The following is a 20,098-nucleotide window of genomic DNA, read 5'->3' on the forward strand; positions in this document are numbered from 1 at the left end:
TTTTATTGATGGGAATGGAAAACAGAATATTAGCTTCTAACCAAAATATTGGCCGTTTTAGTTGGCGCATTGTATAAGCGCTTAAAAAAAAAAAAAAAGTAGCGGCTAAGGGACTCGGACGCTCGTTACCATAGAAACCAGTCTCATGGCTTGACGTTGCCCCGGTTACCAGTCCCTTGGCCCAGTGTGCTTTCTCTGTCCTTCGTCATATCATTTCATTTTACTATCAATGTGTGAAGCTTTACCCAACGGAGCTCGCCCCAAGGAAGCTAGCACGGAATCTACCTTATCTCGTCTCTAAGTCATTATCTTTTGATTTTCCCAACGTGGTCTGTTTGCGAGGTAAATTTTCGAAAAATCTCGGTTGCTTTGGACGATGTCGTCATTTTCCGAACGTCTTGTTCGAAGGAACGGTTATTGCTCATGTGTTGCTTGAACACATTTAACGGATTTCTGTCTCTGTGTTATATTTCAGCCCTAGTCTCCATCCATATGGGCCTGTAGGAAAAAGAAACGCTTCAACTATGAACTGAAGGAGATAACTTGCTATTTTGAGGTGAGCATTTACGTGTCATATGATCTTTTTGTTCGCAGTCGCTGCCGAAGCAGCCAGCCACGTTGATGTTGCCCGGAATCTCTGTGGCCAAACCCAACACTTAAACGCAGTAATTCAAAGTCAGAGCGTAGTTCCTTGCATTAAATAAGGACACGAAGGGTCTATTGTTTGTGAAACTGAAACTCTTTTCATAGAAATGTCGCGAACACCCCGATATTTCCTCTTACCCACTTTTACGTCTCAACTCTTCAGCGTGGCTTACTGGTTATCGGCGAGGAAAATCAGGAGCTGTAGAAAGTCAAACACCAAGTTTTGATAAATTGTGATTAACTAGAAAGTCATGTCAATTTTTATTGTGTGAATACTGTTTGCAATGAGGATTCTTTTAGCACGTGTAGACACATTGTGCAGTGGGGCTCGTTCACAAAATATTGCTATGCGAAAAAATTCGATCGACTTTTGAAAACTCCCATTTTCAGTTTCGTTGTTGCGATGCGTTCATCGATCTCCCTGGACAAAACAGCAATTACTTAGCTTTATTTCTCTCGTGTCTTCGTTCCATTTTGGTGTCAAAATTACCGATGAGGCCCTTTGGGACTTAGTGTTGTTCTTAAAAGATATTTCATTCTTTTGTCGAATGATTGATCTGTTGTGCGGATTCATTGCGATAACTAGCATCAGACGACCCGAGAACAGGAAGATTTATTTTTTATCATATGTGGAGTAATTTACAGCGATTTCGGAAGACTTTCTTTATTTTCTTCCTCTTTTTGTGAAGCTTTTGTCTCGTAGATCGTAAAATTTCAATATATTATTAAATCTGTCGGCCGCATGGCGTTGCGATGTTATTGGTGACAACAGGTAGAACGCTTTGCGATATTTTGCTTGGAGATTTTGATTTTTTGCGTTGTGGAGCTCTATTAGCCTCGAAGAAATTAACAAACAGAAATGCACAGTCGAAGTGATTTATAACTTTTGGAGGCTTGTGCCCCCAGTGTTTTGTTCCATCGTTGAAAATGAAAAGAATATTTTAATATATGAATAAATCATGAATTTTGTTTTTGACGAGATGTATAAGAAGCTTCCCAAGATTGAACGAGTGTGTTTTGTAACGACCAAATTACCAACGACTATTGGCAAATCTACAGCAACATCTTGTTCCATATCTGTTGCGGAAAACACTCTCGAAAGGCTGAAGTCGGCGATGTTTTTGTAATTCGATCTACCATGGGGGTGTTTTTAAATTTCTCCTTACATGTAGCTTGTGGGTGAAGCCATTGTTTTGAATAGATTTTAAAAGGCTCGATGTGATATCGATCAATCATTTTCTTTGAAAACACGCAGCTCATATACTTCATTTCATTCACGACTCGCAGTTTTGTATTGCGTGCTGCCAATTTTTTACAACTTACACGAGCTTGTTCAAGCTTTTTCTAATTTCACCGCTTGGAAGCTGGGAGGCACAGATTAAATTTACTTTAAATTACAAATGCATGTAAAATTATTGGTTAGAAAATCCGATTTATTCTCCAACGATCTACACATTAAAACGGGTGTCGGAATTTTATTTAAAGTGCAACTTTTTAATAATATTTATTCTCCTTGTCGCCAAGATGCTATGAAATTCGCGATTTCCATATGTTCAGGAGATAAAACTAATCGATCGGTCATATTGGGCAACGATTTTTTGGCTGATTTTTTTCCTGATAAAAAATTCCCTTTGAAGAGGTGAGTGAATTTAGCTTTAATTTTTATTGACAAAGTCAACACGACTGCTTGGATTTTGAAAAAACATGTAGCAAGACCGATGTTGGAAAATAAATAGAACACACTTTGTTGGGTGATTGATGTCCTCGGAATTTAATAGCACAGCCAATCAGGACTGGGTTACACAATTAGTTTAAAAGTAAAGGACTAATTATTTTCAGCAGAAAGCATTTTTAATGCGATTAAATTAAGCTTAGCCAAAGCAAGGGTTTTGGTTGGGTACCTCCACAAATGAAATTGTCCAGTAATTTCCTTCAGAATCTAAGATGAGCCGATTACAAGAAGATTGTACTTTGCTTTTCTTGAAAAGAACGTGGCTGTTAAAAAAATTGTTGACAGCAAGATAATTTTTCTTAAAAATAATGTGGCAAAAAAGATTCGCTCTTGCTGTTTATTATCCCTATTTCTCTCAGTGTTTAATTAAGCTTCAGGGAGGTCAACATCTTTGGAATTATTCAAGTTTCTTTTGTAATCTTTTACAGTTTCTTATCTTTCTTATCTTATGTTAATGGTTTTTCTCATATGAATATAGATAGCAGGCAGATTTGAGGTTTTTTATTATAAATTTGAGTTGGTTTTGTTTTTGTTGCCATGGCATTGTTGCTATAGTGACAAGGCAGTAAAATCAAACCTAGTTGTGTGTGGCAGTTTTCAGAGAGAGATGTGTAATTCAGGTGGGAAAACCCAACCACCTGAAAAAGTCTTATCTAATAAATTTGTTATTTATTCAAGTTGTGCTGCATCCAGATGGAATGATAATTTTAAATGATATTAGTTGTTTTTGAGAAGGCAAGACCTAGAATACCCACAGAAAAATCTCTTAATATGGAAAAGGGAATTGTCAAAAGAAAATAGACATCAGGCCAGGGAAATTGAACATGGGTCAAACCAGCTGGTGGCTTGTGGCAATTCTCCAACACGCATTTCCTATGGCTCCCATGGTTTTGAAAATGAATTTTTGATATTTTTTCTGTTATTAACTTGAAATAAATAACTGTGTTACAAGCCTTTAGTTTTTGGGTATTTTAAAACCCCTCCCACCCCTGAAATAAAACACACTACCTGGCTACTTCATTAGTTCATATCCTATATCACAATTTTCACTAAACTGCCAGAGTGCTGTGGACTGTTTTTACTCTTACTGTACTCAAGAATGCTGGAAGGATATTTAAGATGCTGAAGAATTTTATAAAACTGTTATTGGTAGTGCCAGCTGTGCCTGTTTTCTTATAGAGTGCATGCAAGGGATATGGGAGTTACTAACGTAACAAAAACCAGATCTAGGCTTTAATTGGATTAAATCCCAATGATACAATGCAGATATTACACCCTACCTCTCCATTTGGGAGATTATCAGCGGCATTACCTGGTAACTATCACAAAACTACCAGGTACGCTGTAGTATAATTTTTCACCTAAATTGATAAAAAGCTTAAAACCCTTTCAGACGTTTAAAAGGGAAGATTTCTCAGTCTGCAAGGCAAGTATGCTCATAATTTAAGTCATTTGCATAATTTACGTAAGCAACTGAATTTATTTCCAAATATACAATATTTATTGTGACTTTGTTTAAATAGCTGTGTTATATGTAATTACATATTTTTTGACAGTCAGCACTAAGGGCCAAGTCGCACTAGAGGACAAAACTGTTTACTAATGTCAAAAATCTGTCATCACAATGAAAAACCAAGTGCGACCGGTTTGTCCACCGAAGGACAAAATTTGGTCGCAGACGGACAAACTTCAAAGATGCCGTCGACTACCTCTGGAGCAGGCCAAACTGAAACAAATCTTAGAAAACAATAGCGAGGGTGTCTTGATTCGGAAATGATTTGACAGGTGATATGTAGCAGAGTCTCTATGCGATAGACTTCGCAGTAAAATTGATAACGTTCTCATTTCGCAACAACGTGAATCCAGGCGCGGGCGACCAATAATTTCCGTATGAAATGGGGCAACAATTTCCTCAATATCCACCAGGACGGATCTATCCGATGCCTAGACCTTACATATTCAACGATCGAGGAACTCCCAGCCCATCTCCTCAGTCTACCACGAGTTCTGACTCGTTGCAAGAATCCTTTCAGTTCAGCGAAGACGGCTCAACGCGGGGATCATCTTAAACATTTTTGCGCCGTACATCTTCGTCAGCCGAGAACATTTTGAGATCCCTCGTGTCGCATGGTGTGATGTTTTGTTCACATATTTTGTTCTCAAGTGCGACTGTAGCTTTCCGGACAATTTTTTTGTCACTGGCCGATTTCAAGTCAGATTTGTCCTGAACAAATCCGAAATTGCCCTCTAGTGCGACTTGGCCCTAAGCCAAATGACTATTTGATGAGGACAAAGTTAAAATGATAAAACAGTGTAATCATTAATTTTAATGACCAAAGTTGTGGTCTGACATGTACACTGTACAGGGATTTTCAATGTGTTGGTAGCTTCCATCAGTTTAGAAAATTTAAGTGAATGTGTATTTTTTAACATGATGGTGTTAAAAGATTTTGGGGGTGCCTTTTATTTTTAATGAATGTTTAAAGAAGGATTTAATGTGGTTGCATGTACATGGGAAATCTGGATTTTGTCGCATTTGAATTGTGATATTGGCTGTCTCCCTTGACAGAGAGATAGACATTCCTCCTGGACAAATTATTATGGACAAATTGTATTTTCAAGGAAGAAGCTGCTTTTAGTTTGTGGCTAATTTGTTTTCTGTCACAAAGTGGACCTCTCAGTGGAAATTCTAACTTTGTAGTGGTACTGCAGAAGATTCCTGCATAAAATAATTATTTTGAAATTTAAGTATGTTTGCATAATCTCTTTGTTGCTATGGCACACCAGGAGCATGTGGCAAATGTCTTTCAGTGGTATTTGATTTGCTTTTGTGTTGTTAAGACATGTTGCCATGCTTCCATTTTGTTTTATACCTGGCTTCCATGAGAAGCCCAGAGGGCAATTTTAGCAGGTTGTCACCCTAGGAATGGCTTGTTGTTTATGAGAGCTTCGTAAAAAGATGCTTTGTCTGAAAAACGTAGCAATTATTTTCTTTTTGTGGCCAGCTTCTTTAGCCCTTTCGTTTTGGCGATTGATATGTTCTTCCTCCCAACTAGTACAATGGATTTCTCTGTTGGGTTGTCAAATTTGGTGGTTATATCAAGATCACAACTGTGAAGCTGATAATGTTCTTCATTCTCAATACCTGTCTGACTAACATTTCATTGAAGTTCTTAGGAGTATTTACATGCTGGTCACTCCTTAGAGTCACAAGGTTAAACCCCCAAAAACCCTATATCATGACGGGGTACTTTTTTATGGTGCCTTTTTATTTAGGTGAGAAGTGGATTTAATGAAATCTGATCAAGAAACTGTAACAGTATGCTGAAACTTCCTTTGAAAGTAAAGCATTTGGGAATAGAACATTATCTCCAAACTATGCAATCTTCATATATTTTTTTAAAGAAATCCAGATGTGTTTTGTAGAATATTATTTCTTTTGATATGTTCAGAATAGATGTGGCAGGTCTTTGTCCTTGTTTAGGAAAATAGTGTAATTTTATTTATGTTGATAGCCTGTCTCCAAGAGATCTGCCGTGAGAAAAACCTACAGTGGTTTGATCCTATTTGATATTATGGACCTCTAGAATGGAGGATGGGGACAACTGCAAGTATGAGTTTTCCATTCTGAGCATGTGCACTTTGAAAAATGTTAGCCTCCAAACCTCATGCGCATGTTTAATAAGGAAAACTCATGTACTGTCTGGTAGTCTTCCTTGTCCTCCGATGTAAATGTCCTTTATTGTTTCAGAATGGACGAGTTATGCAATACGATAAGATGTTGCTTGTCACCTTAGAATTTGTTACTGGTTCAGATTTATAAGTGTAGTGAGTCAGAATAGGAAAGGCTTCCTGTCTGAAACAAAAATTGCATATTCTATAGTTTTCACTCTGTTTGTCATGGTAATGCCCCTATTTGTTATCTTTGTCATCTACTGTAGCTTTCTCTCACATAAGTAATTTTATATTAAAATTCTATGTCTGCAAAGTGCAATTATATGTTTTCAGCAAAAGCTCTTTTCAAGTGCCAGTTGGTGTGCATGAATATCAGTAAAGAAAATAATGGATGAAGAAAAGAATTTCAGAAATGAACTTGACAGTTAAAAAACATTTAAACTTCCTTTTCAGCTAAACAAAAGTGAGAGGTTTCTGGACGATTTTCTTGAAGTAGTTTAGACTAGCTGCCTTTGTTAATTTCAATTAAGAGGTGAATGACGTGTCTTAAGAGCACATTCTGCAGCAATTGAGTGGCCTTTAACTGGTTTTGTAATAGTTGTAGCATCGTTCAAAGAGATTGATAGATACCATGGATGTACCTTAAAGGCACAGGCAGGCTGGTTTGAATTTTTTACTTTTTTCTCTCTCTTCCACAGTGCAATAGTGAAGTTTTATTTTCAAACATGCTACAACGCCATGGCAAAAGTGTAGCATGTTTATGTTTCGTGCTGTGATTCAAATTATGTAACTATTGTAAGAGGACTCATCTTGCAAACTTAATTTGTCTTTGTCTAAACAATTTTTCCTTTGTGTTAGCCTTTGGTAGCATCATGCTCCATTTTCAAATTAGCAAGTTTTTGCATGGCTTCATCCTGGAGAAATGTAATACTGTTTTGTTGATGAAATCCGCTTACTGGGGTTTTAAAATCTGGATCAAGGGTATTGATTACAAAAACATCAGATTTTGATTAATGTCTTTCCACATGATAGAGCCTCTTGTGGAATTGTTCTGTTGCTTAATTAACCACCTGGGTATGAATTTAATGTGTTTCTTGAATTTAAACATTGCTACTACATAATGCAAAGTTGGTTTGCTGGAACTGTGATGTGAAAATGTGATCAGAGCGGTCTGATCTGTCTTGTGTCATGTTTCTGTGATATAATTCTGGTAAAAATAGACAACAAATTACATGCGCATCTCACAAAGAATAATACTTGCAGTATAAATTCCTCCTTTTTGTTAAGAAACATTTCTGTTGTTTTCGTGATCTTTTTGTTCGTGGATTAATGAGCTTTTGGAATATCATCAAATGAGAAATTAAATGTGACCTTCTGTTGGTGTTAATTGTATCTCAAAGTTCATGTATATGATATTCTGTATGCTTAACGTTCAAAATAATTTCGTGAAGGCGTTGTTTTCCTTCTATTATTGCTAAAAGGGTAGGTTGGTCATTTCATGTATGAAGCTTGGTTTGTGAAGATAAAGCAGATGTTTTCACCATTAACAAAGACTGCTATCCATATCACTTGGTGGGTGTGCAATAACAACATTGTTGACCTCCCATCCTTCTTTAATTAAGTTATCCATGGCCTACAAGACTACTTTGTATTTGGTTACAGTTGCCATGGTGTAGTAGTAATCAAAGATTATGGAGTGCATTTGATACCAATTTGTGGTAAAACAGACAAGTGTGGACCTGTTTTGGACCTGTCTCAATCCCAGTCCCTCTCTCCCATGATGTCATTCACGGAAAAGTCTAAGAATGACTAAGAATAAAAGTCTAACAAAATTTTAAAGGGGCCCTCAGAGCTAAACGCTGAGAACTTAGGAGGCCAACATATGAAGTGAAAGGTGTTGCTGTGAAAAATTAAGGCGCCCAGAGCTATTCTTTGGGAGCCCCAGGCTACCGGGCTCCTGTTAGGCAACAGCCTTGTCATTCACCCCTTCAAAATCTGCCGGGATGCCAAATGTGTGTATCAAGATTGGTTGGTGGGTCAGTTGTTTGTCCCAAAAAATCTTGATATCTTTTAATTGTTGAATACAAATTATGATTATGCTTAGTGTTGTTTTAACAGGAGGGTAGTTAAATTGTGTGACACAGAAGTGCTGGGGAGGGGAGACACAGTATCTGTAAGTGACCATCATCAAGCACCATCTCCTTGTAACTTGCGACAGCAAGATATTTGTATTTGTTAATTATATCTCTATTCTTTTTGTGGTCTCCTTTGACTGAAGTTCCCAACCCACCATGCACTAGTGGTGATCTCCAGTGCTTCATATCCATAACTTTGGTGTAAAGGAAGTAATTCTGTGTGTTAATTAATACAGATCATTATTTTGTCAATTTTGGCGAAATTTGGTTTCTTTTAAACATAATTTTTTTTGCCAAATTGCAAAATTTAAGTCTCACGAAATATGCCTTTTCAATAATTATTTGCAGTAAGTTCCCTCAAAAATAAGTGCAAATTGTGAGGTAATTATTTTATCCTTTGATATGGGTAGTACATGAACTGAGAGCGCTGAACACTCGGTATGCCTCGTTCTGCAAAATACCTTTGCCTTGGGCTTAATTAAACCTATGTAGTTGTAAAAACACTATAATATCAAAATATGGAATATTATAATTTCTATTTTATTTAGCCCTTGTTTCGGTGCTTCTGAATTTATGAGTCCCTTTGTCAAAGCAACAATGTCTTCTTTGAATAAAATTAAATAACGTAATATGTCAGCCGCTTTGAATTAAAGATTGTATATTCGTAACACATACCGTAAATATTTTTAAGCCTCAAGTTTCCTCTTGGTAGAACAAAGTTTGTTTTAAAAATTGTTCAGATTGTCCCATAGTACATGCATTGTATTGCATGATTTTGAAGTTGAGTAAAATAAAGTGTGCGAGTTTTTGTTGTCAGCTGCAGTCAAATTTTGGGAGAGTGCTTTTGCAAAAAGTTGTTTTGGGTCACATAAAAATTCAAGAAAAATGAACATCAACAGGTCCAAATGCCTTTCTAATCTGTCAGACTTGTGACCTGCGAAAATTGTTTGGTCGAGGTTATGCACAGTCAGTGTGATCCAAATTTGCTACCATAATTGTGCAAAAACAAAATTGACATTCAATGATTGTTATGCAAAAAGCCTGTTAATTAATAATAACTTGTACACACACAACTTGCATGTTCTTTGCCTTTTTGAGTCATTACCAGGTGGTGGTTACTACATTGTCATGCATTGTTATGAACACATCTGTTTGCTGAAAATTACCTTGTCAAATAACAGTATGAAATTTGGAACTGTCAATGTTTTTCTCTTGGGTAACTACACAATTATCATAATGGTATTTATGCCTTTTTGCGAGAGAAAGATCATGCTTAAAAAAATAGTTAGCTGTAAAAGAAATTTGAAGATTGCAGCTAAGTCTTTGACGATAAAACTTTGCACTCTTTTTCAATTGCATTCAAGAAATGCAAGGCATAAACCGTGAACACCTGCAGATAAGCCGCACCCTAAATTTAGGAGCTCAAATTTTGGAAAAAATGTTTTTTTGAAAGAAATCAAAAGAAATCCACAGTCACGTCTTTAGAAGTCTTCTTCATCCACTGTTCATTGAAGCTAAACTCACTACGGTATTAACATATTGCAACGGAAAATACTTTTACAGCCTTACCCACAATTTTAACACTTTAATATATTATAATGAACATCTTTTCTACCAAGTTTTACATATGATTGATCTTTTTGTGATATTTGTCGACAGGAATTTCTTCATTCAACACAGTTTTTCCATAAAATTAATTTTTGCATTACAACAAGAACGGAATGTTTGTAGCTTATTAACCCAACATTAGATTGGACATGAAGATTTAAACCTGGACACCAGAAGAAGCCTTTTTAAAACGTTCCCGCAGATAAGCCACACCCCTGATTTCTAGCGACGATTTCGGGGAAAAAGGTGTGTCTTATCTGCAGGTGTTTACGGTGGTTTCTTTAGTTCCTTTTTTAAAATATGAAGTAGTTGGTGAAAAAAGTTGCGTTTCTGTTAAGTCTTCTAAAATTTTTGTGGGTAGTGCACTGTTATTGTCATCGGCACTGTCTGAGTAAGTGAGTGATTAAGTGTAAGATGGTAGGCCTGCAGCACGTGCGTGGGTTACGAAACCAATTTAGGATTTTCTTGAATTTCAACAATAATTATTGTTGTCCATCGTACAGTTATTCTGTTTGCGGCCGACTTGTCACCTCTTTTCATTTCTTTAACATTGGTGGCATTCTTGCCTAGAGTGCTTGTGGGCTTTGTGAGTCAACACCCGCTTAGCCTAACTGTACCGTTTGGGGATTCTAATTTGCTATTCCTCCAAATACAGAAATAAAAGGATATTTGAAAAATGCCTTTAACAACCAAAATACAAAAATTACAAAAAAGAAATTAAGCATAAAGAGAAGGAAGTTTAAAAAGATAAGATTTCTGTGTCACAGGGATTTTGCGGTGGTCTCCCATCCAAGAACTTACTCCATCCGAACGGACTTACGTCTGTAACTTCAGTGAAAACGAGCACCAAATTATGTAAATGCTAAGGTGATTGGACGACAAAATAAATCGGAAAAGGAAGTCGCAATCAGGCCTAGAGCCTGTGAACTTTGTGAATCAATGGGCTTAACTTCAGTGGATACTATTGCACCAATGTATACAAAATCGGTTATGTAAATGCTAATGCCAAAACGACAGCAACATTGGACAACAAAATAAATCGCGAAAAAGAAAATTAAAAATATAATGGGTACATTGTAATCAGGCCTCACAGGCTTTGTGAGTCAACACCCGCTTAGTACAGCTCTGTATGGGGACTCCATCGCCAGTCATCAAAAATGTGGAAAGAATAAAAACAGAAAAGCCTTTATCAACCAAATGCAAGAAAGCAATCAAGTTAAAAAAGGTTTCCCAATGGTCTCCCATCCAGGTACCAACCCTATCTGATAGGGATTACTTAAAAACATCAAACTGTTCGTAATCGGAACGCAAAAATTACAACAAAATTGGATAACACAATAAACAGTAAAAGAAAATTAAATTTGCAAAAATGATTACTGGAGAATACCAGCCTCCTGCACTATCCACATAAACACAATGGATGCCTATTTTTCCTTAAAATTAGCAGAACTATAATTATTGCTTTTACAGGTGTGAAAAAATGGTTTTTTACAAGAAATAATTTTATCTAAAGTTGTTTTTGTTCATTCTATACAAATGAAAGGAATAGCTCCAAAGCTTACTGAAAATTGTGTCATTTGAAAGAATTTCAAGGATCATAAGTTAAAGCTGTTGTCTTTATTGCAGGTTCACAATGCCACCAATCCGTAAGACAGACATGGATAGACCAAAGACAAACTCAAAGCCCTATCTTAGTAAATCTTTGGGTGGTGCAAGCTTAAAGACATCCTTTGATGAAAGCACAAAAGTTAACTTAAGCTCAAGTTGTTTTGGTGCCATCCGAACAGAAAAAGGTGATCCAGATGATGATCTAACAAGCCTTAATTGGCTTCAAAACAATGATATTTTGAAAGGCTTTGAAGTGTCGGCCACAGTACCCCCGGTGTCCCCAACAAGGGATGTTAACGGAGATATCTTTGACACCCCTCCTAGAGAGGGCCAGGCAAAAGGACCAGTCTCTACGGACGCATTGACAAATAAACGGAAGAGCCCTTCAAAGCCACCTTATTCATTTTCATCCCTCATTTTCATGGCCATTGAGGAAGCGCCCATGAAGAGATTGCCGGTGAAGGACATTTACAGTTGGATTATGGAACATTTTCCATACTTTCGGGATGCGAGACTTGGTTGGAAGAACTCTGTGCGACACAACCTGTCTTTGAACAAGTGTTTTAAGAAAGTTGATAAGGATAAAGGGCAGGTAAGCTGCAAATTAGAGCATCAGTATTGTTCCAAGTTTATTCTAGACAAGGAGGCAATCACCTAACGACAGCACCACAGGAAAGAGCTTCTTGGTTTCTTTCATTCCAATATTGTCGCTTTAAGAGTGTAGTATAGACTTGAATGCTGTTAGAACCATATGGTACTCAGTGTATTGATAAATTATAGTGCTATGGGAGTGTACTGGCCAGGAGCTTTCACTTGAATGGCCACACTTGAGGATTACATCTGCAGACTCAAAAGTTATAACCTCCTTGTACAGCATAATAAACAGAGCCACAGGGAAGTTCTTTTCAGTAGGTTTGGAACACTTCAGAATTATTAAAATTTTTCATCCACAGACTTAAAAATATTAACCACCTTCGTTTGCATAATAAAGGTCACCACAGGGAAGTACTACTCAGTAGCCTTCATTTGAATGGTCACAAATTAGGATTTCAGCTACAGATTCAAAAGCAAGAACCACCTTGTACAGCGTAATAAATAGCACCACAGGATAGTACTGCTCAGTAGCTTTCATTTGAATGGTACTGAAGGTTGCACTTTAGAATAATTTCATCCACAGACTCAAAGGTAAAAACCATCTTGTAGAGGATAAGAGACAGAACCACTAGAAAAAGGACTGGTCAGGAGCTTTTATTTCAATAGTCACACTTATCCACAGAGTCAATATATAGAACCACTTTGCACAGCATAATAAACAGCACCACGGGAAAGTACTGCTCATAATCTTTCATTTGAATGGTCACACTTCAGGATTTCATCGACCGACTCAAATTTAGTACCACCTTGTACAGCATAATAAACAGCACCACTGGAAAGTACTGCTCAATTGCCCGTATTAGAAAATAGCATAAATTATAGGGACCTTTAGATTCTAGGACGAGGATGAGAATGAGGACGAGTTTTGACTGTTTGTTTTTAGCAAAAATACTGAGAAAATTTATAACCCGTATGATTAATCTTACTCTTTGTTAGCAGTATAGGTTGCTCAGTTATTCTTATTGCTGTTACCTGGGCCTCTTTGCTGATCAAAAAATGCCAAAACTGCTTCCCTGTTGTTGACTTGTTTTGACACTATGACATTTTTGCAAAACCTCTTACTAAAATGACGACGGTAACACGTTTTTTCCCGCCAAAATGACACTGGTTTGCGCGCGCTCACTTTTGTTCTATGAGAAAATTTGGTACTCGTAGTCGTTCTCGTCCTAGAATCTGAAGGTCTCTATTACTTTTTGTTTGTCCACCCAAATTATAAATAAGCATTGTTTCCAGTTTCTCTGGGGACTTAACAAGGGTCCCAAGAGAAAACAAAAACATTGCTTATGCAAAATTTGGGAGACAAACAACGAGTATTATGGTATGATGGTGTTACCCACAGACATCAGGCGTAACAAACATCATGAAAGGAAAAATCTTCAGATTAGATTAAGTCTTGTATTCTAATTCGGCAATAGTTTTATCCTCAGAATATTGGCAAAGGCTCACTGTGGACAGTTGATCCTGATTACAGACCGAATCTGTTGCAAGCGCTGAGAAAGACACCGTCGTTGCACCCGTATCATCATATGTTAACTACACCACCACCTTCACCAAAGAGTTTAGGAGCTGATGGTTTGCCTGGGATTAACACTGGTGAGCGAAACAGTGCTGTGCTTTAATAGAGCAGTTTTCAAATGACTGTGGAAAGTAGTTACGTGATTGCTATGCCTAGTGATTGGTTTAAAAATCTTGTGCCAGTTTATCAACCAATTAGGAAAACCAAAGCCAATCACGACTTGCACTCGTGACTTTTCCTACACTTTGAGGTAGTTACACACGGAATTTCTACAAATTTGGATTGGTTCATTGCACTGTTTGCATCTGCTGTGATTGATCGAAGTAATTAGTATCATATTTGTTTTACAACACTTTATTGAAAACCACTGTGCGTGTAATGTGCTACCATAAATTGAAAAAATTCATTGTAATATTTAAGCTATGAGTGTTGAACCGACGCTCATTGTTCAATCTACAGGGGTCAAATTGTGACCAATACGGCTGAATGTGTGACTGAAATTTTTCTATTTGCGACTAAAACATCTCAGAGGAGTCGCAAATTTGTGGCTAGTTTGTACCTTCGCTATTATGAAATAAAAGGGTTAGCAGTTTCAAGACACTTTGCTGCTAGTTGTGCTAAAGGAAATAAAGAAATAAGAAAAAATGTACTGTAATTTAGCTGCATTGGTTCAAGCACAATGCCATTCACTCAATCATCTGCAATTTTCGGCGGTTTCTTTAAAGACACGTATTGAAGGCTTGCATTTTGCTTTGTTAATCCCGGCCCACTGGCGACACAGTACAGTACAAGTCCTGAATCGGATTCGCTTTCTGCAAAAGGGTTCTTGTACTTAGCTGCTCTGCATTTCCTATCACACCATTTTGTTCTTTTAACTTAGCTGAACATCTGAAATTTGCACAAGTATTCTGTTGACCTTGGCAATGGAGACAGAATGACCAGTAAACATCAGGCTCCAGTTGTTCAAAGGGTGGATAGCGCTATCCACCAGATAAATCACTATCCATTGGATAGCGCAATTGCGTTCGATAAGACTTAACCACTGGACAGTGATTTATCCGGTGTGGATAGCGCTATCCACCTTTTGAACAACCGAGGCCTGGGATTTAGGTTGACTGCTTATATTAGTTTCCATGGAAACCAGCTAGTGATGAAGAAACTGGGGCCAGGGTTTTTTAGCTGTTTTTATGTTACTGTGTATTACAATGATTATTAATGGTTTAGTCGGATGCTCTAACCACTGAGCTACTGGAGACTCTATGGTGAGCAAGGTCGAAATGTGGGTTTTGACTCGAGCTGCATCGCGCAGCTGCAGAGTCAAAAAACGGTAGCATGGCTCATAATTGCGTCACGCAGTCACATTAAAGCATATCTGCGATGCGGCCAACCAACCACCCAAGTGAGCAAATGATCGCATATCGTAGATATCGTAGATATGCAGTTATGAGCTATGCTGCCGTTATTTGACTCTGTAGCTGCGTGATGCAGCTCGAGTCAAAACCCACATTTCGACCTTGCTCACCATAGAGTCTCCAGTAGCTCAGTGGTTAGAGCATCCGACTAGATCACGGAGAGTCGTAGGTTTGAATCCCATCTGGGGCTCGGATTTTTTCCGAGTTTCCAGTGGGTTCTATTGTCACCATTTCATTTACTCTGTATATCATTCTCACATTTAATAATAATAATAATAATAATAATAATAATATTAATAATTTTAGGTAAAATAGAGGTGGATCCTGATGCTGAAGCCGAGGCTGTGGCAACAATCTGTATGATAAGCACACCACCTGCATTGAGAGTTGCTGAAAGTGAGTACATGTAGTTCCGGCAATGATACAACATTGCCAGAGAATTTAATTTAGTTATATATGAAAGACACTTATTTGTCATTGTAATAATGCTTTGAACCCAGGAGTCATGTAAGCAAGGGAAGTATGATCATTCGGGTGAGTGTAGTCCTGAAAAGGGATGTTCAGGATGTCATTCATTTATAACCTGAGCGGAAGTTAGCTTCAGAGTCAAGCGAAGATGAAGATGACTTCCGCTCAGGTTGAAGATGTATTTCGCTCAGGCTGTCGAAACGTCAGTTAGCCTGCTTGCAGGCGGTAGATGTTGTTGTCGCCACGAAACTCCGCTCTTCCCACTCCACATTAGGGACCTTTACATTCTAGGACGAGGACGAGAGCGAGGACGAGCTTTGACTGTTTGTTTTTAGCGAAAATACTAAGCCAGGTTTATAACCCGTACAATTAATCTTACTCTTTGTTAGCAAAGAGTATAGGTTGCTTTAGTTATTCTTATTGCTGTTACCTGGGCCTTTTTGCTGATCAAAAAATGCCAAAGCTCCTACCGTCTTGTTGACTTGTTTTGACACGACGACATCTTTGCAAAACCTCGTACTAAAATGACGACGGCAACGCGTTTTTCCCGCCGAAATGACGCTGGTTTGCACGTGCTCACTGTTGTTCTATGAGAAAATTTGGTGCTCGTAGTCGTTCTCGTCCTAGAATCTAAAGCTCTCTATTGTCGCCTATCCCACGCTGTTCCAATATAGGCGTCTGATACTGCACGTGTTTCATGGGCGACAACAACATCTACCTCCTGCAACCAGGCTAAACGTCACCCGGATGATCGTAATTATCTTGATTGGGAAAGTAACGTGTGAAGAGTTTTGATCATTCTAGTTATGAATGTTACTTACGCAGTTGCAAAAGGAGAGCCTGAAAACATCAGACTTCCGACGAATGGTCGTCAATCCAAATTCTGTTCAAAGATGCTGATTGGTAGGTTATGTCATGCATCAATTGATTTCGTTTGATTGATGGCGCTTGAAGATGAGATTTCGCGGAATTATGAAAATTGCAGTAAGTAATGTTCATACCTCCGATGATCTAAAATATTTGCATTTTGAATGGTGTTGTTTCCACTGATCCATGATTTTTTCCTTTGATTCATGGCCCGTGTGCTCTACGCTTGGGCCATAAATAAACGGAAAATACTTGGTCAGTAACTTACAGTACGGAACTCAAACTTGGTTAGTAAGCGGTATGTATCATAGTGCAGCGATTAAGTGCTCGCAGATAGTAGCTACTTGAAGTTGCAGTACTATAAAATCCGATGCTAAAGATCATTGTTCTTTTCTGTGTATGTTAAAATAAGATTTGTTTTCTCTATTAGTGGTTCGCTGCCAGTCGTGCCCTCCTTCCGAAACTGACCGAGAGGAGCTGTTGGTTAAAAGAGCGAAAGAATTTTACTATAGACACAGACGTTCGTTTTCTGGGGCCGTGTCTATGGCAAAATACAAGAGCCCTTCACTTTTGATAGATTCTCAAAAAAGGTAAGTCAGGATTGTTTGAGTGAAGTTGGAATCTTTGCCGTTGAGAAATGTGGTCATTCATAAACAAAGTTCACTTGGAATTTATGTTGGCTGCTAGTCAAAGGGTAGTTGCTTATTTCGTATGTGCAGTGCTATTGCTTCGCCCTCTCTCACGGATTTTCATTGCTCTGCGTTGATGCTTTTTTTGTATGTCTTACCTTCGCTCCACTTGAGGTCACATGTGATACAATCTTGCGCAAACTGCGCGTGCGTGAATGCGTGGAAAGTCAAACTTTTAGAAATATGGCTTCTTCCTCTAAAGTGGAACACTTCCACAAGGCAGTGGACTACGCTCTCGAGAGGTTAGGGAAAGCTAAAAATCTCCCTAAAGGAAGTCCAGTATGAGGCTTTAAAGAAAAAAGTGTACAATTCAAAGGATACAGTCTCCGCTGTTGCAAACAATTTTTCCCGCGACGACACGTTGAGGGTTGGCGCATAAAACTCCGGAAACAATTTTCAATTTTCCCTCGAAAACTAACATCCGGTAAAATTGGCAGAAAATGAAACCATTTTTCAACAGCCAATCAAATATGGCCTTTTTTGGATTTGACCAAAGTCTCTCGTTCCCGACCGCTGGTCAAGGGAACGATGAGTCTGGGAACGAGACTCCATGTGATAAGGTTAACTTATTCCACTGCGATTCCAATGATTTCAGTATGACATCTGCGGAGTTTAAAAAAAACAACATGCGCACGTCGGGATAAAGACAAGCAAACATTAAAAATATAAGAGACTTTAAATACAGTAGAAGAAAATTACGCGCTTGTTGTAATCCAGATATATGTGCGCATGCATTTTTTAGAAAATAGCCAATGAGGTGACAAGCAGGGCCAGCAAATGGCAAGAGGTAACCATGGCAACTTCGGCACCTGTTGCACCGACGACTGGCTTACGTGTAGATGGTTTTCAACCACGTGATGAAACGGCCACGTGCGTGCACAAAACAGTAGCAAATGATGACTCCTGTTTTTAATTATAATAGAGTCAAACTCCCAAAAGACCTTTTTCTCTATTGTTCTGTGCACCAACACGGCTGCTGTGACGTCAGGTGAAAACCATCTATGGGAGACTCTGCCTTGATGTTTGTTAGTGAGAAGTTAAAACACTGATATTTCAGTCGTCATTGAATTCTAACAACTGTGAATGGCTCATGCTTTTGCAGATATCACAAGAGAAGCAGTTTGTCGTCATCTCTTAACAAGATCGACTCTGTGCGAATGAAACAAAACATCTCTCCCGACTCCTCCCTGGACGGGGAGTTTGAATTTGATCATCATGTCGACTCGGACGAGGAAGACGATAGCGAGATTGAAGAGACCATGAAAAGAGTCGTGAAGGATGAACTTAGCGACAGCGGTTATGGCCAAGGTATTGAAGACGAGATAGACAGGAAAAAAGGGGGGAAAAGTGACAAAACGGTGCCACGTCACAGGCGAGGACGTCGTGATAGTACCACGGAGAAATTGAACGCTATTGCAGGGGCCGATGCTCTACTGGAGCTTGCAAACTCGGCTTTTATTCCTTCACCAAGGCCTTCATCAACTTCTACGAGCCCAGTTCCGCAATGTTCCACAACCATGGTAAGCTAGCAAATACCACACACTAGCATGGAGAAGTGCATATTGCGTGTCTCTGGTCCCCGCACTAGCGTAGCCGGGATTGGCCGCTTGATTTTAGTAATGGGCATATTGCATCACTGAAAATTAAGGGAGGATTGTGTTCGATACATTTTTCGATTCTAGGAACTGCTAGTTGCATCACAACTTGCCATGCGTCAAATCTCGAATTAGCTTCGCTCTGGAGGCAATTTATGTAGGCCCCGAACAGCTGACAATTAATGTTCAATTTTTTACATGTTGATCTCAGACAGCAACAAAGCGGCTTTTCAATTAAGTGTCGAAATCTCACGATTGCCACAGTTTGACGTCACAACTAGGCTGAAAAATCGCGCGAATTCTCAGCCAATCAGGCAAAGGCGTTCAGAGATGACTGGATTACATGTGTTTGCCCTGTGTTGTGATTGGCACATTTGAATGCCAGTGCCATATTTGGTGAAGTAAGTACTTGAACTCCAGTTTACGTCACTCAAGTGAAAATCGCTCCATGAAGAAAGTCAAAATATCAACACATTGAGAATTACAGTTCAGGCAAGTTAGCTTTTTACACGTTCCTCAAGAATGAAAATCGCTCTATCCAGGGAAAGAAAAATCGTAATTGTACAACGTCAGTTACTCTGGGAGTTTTTATGATGTTATTTCTTCCTTAAAACATACTTTAAAATGGAATTTGGAATTAGGGAAGATACATCCTGTATTTGGCGTTTTGCTCCGACTCGTGCGAAACCTTTGGGCTATGAGCAATTACAAGGATTAGTTTCGGTTCCTGTGCTCCCCTTTGATTATTCCATAAATTCCAAAACCTGAATATAATAATTATTGCGTTATTATCCTCAGGGTTTATATTTAATTTAGAGAAGTCAAGTAGCTTCATGACTAAAGCGTAGAAACTCACATTTATTTTCTTATCTTTTTCAAACGGGGAAAGTATGAACAGAAAATCGCAAGAAATCGAATACAATACGGAATTTAATTTAAGGGTGCAAGTGATGTTTTGAAAACCTTGGCTGTGTCCAAATTGCACGAAAAGATGTTTTTTTTAAATTATACACTCAACAAAATTCCTTTTCTTTTCTTCGAGCTTTTTGGTTAAAACCGTGATCTTTGGGCCAACCGTTAAAAACACTCTCATTTAATATTGAGTTTTCGTGTTTCGGTTTCGCGTGGTGTCCATTGCAACTGAATTTAATTCTGCTGCGTTTGCCCTATCATAGTTGAGTAATTTTGTTGAGAGTGTTTCGTAAACATGCATGGCAAGTTTAAGATACAGTTTCTTTGAGGATCTCTATAGGAATCTATAGGTTTCCTGATCCATGACCCAGAATTTATCGTAATCGTTGGGTCTTTGATTTTTAACTAAGGAAAGGTTAATACTAGGAGCCTACAACTCCAATTCTTTGATTGCACTCACGTGATAAGACGGCCATGTTGTTGCCAAAACAATAGAGAAACGTAGCTCAAGTTTTGCATAATAAGAGTCAAATTCCCAACAGACTTTTTCGCTATTGTTCAACATGGCCGCGGTGGCGTCGG

At 38.3% G+C, this 20,098-nt stretch overlaps 1 protein-coding gene across 2 annotated transcripts in view; it reads left to right on the forward strand.

Moving 5' to 3' along the window:
* Positions 1–179: 179 nt before the first annotated feature.
* Positions 180–20,098, forward strand: part of LOC137984815 (forkhead box protein N3-like) — a 20,322-nt gene continuing 403 nt past the window's right edge. The window contains exons 1-7 of one of the 2 annotated variants that reach the window (XM_068832109.1): positions 180–342; positions 476–556; positions 11,422–11,995; positions 13,473–13,650; positions 15,292–15,381; positions 16,751–16,910; positions 18,112–20,098. The exon at positions 18,112–20,098 is cut by the window's right edge and continues 403 nt beyond it. In XM_068832109.1, coding sequence (XP_068688210.1) covers positions 11,429–11,995; positions 13,473–13,650; positions 15,292–15,381; positions 16,751–16,910; positions 18,112–18,538 — 1,422 coding nt within the window. In that variant the 5' untranslated portion in view covers positions 180–342; positions 476–556; positions 11,422–11,428 and the 3' untranslated portion in view covers positions 18,539–20,098. The remainder of the gene's footprint in view (positions 343–475; positions 557–11,421; positions 11,996–13,472; positions 13,651–15,291; positions 15,382–16,750; positions 16,911–18,111) is intronic. The other variant, XM_068832110.1, reaches the window with a different exon arrangement.

Source organism: Montipora foliosa, chromosome 14 (assembly GCF_036669935.1).
Source record: "Montipora foliosa isolate CH-2021 chromosome 14, ASM3666993v2, whole genome shotgun sequence".
In the NCBI taxonomy this organism is placed as follows: domain Eukaryota; kingdom Metazoa; phylum Cnidaria; class Anthozoa; order Scleractinia; family Acroporidae; genus Montipora; species Montipora foliosa.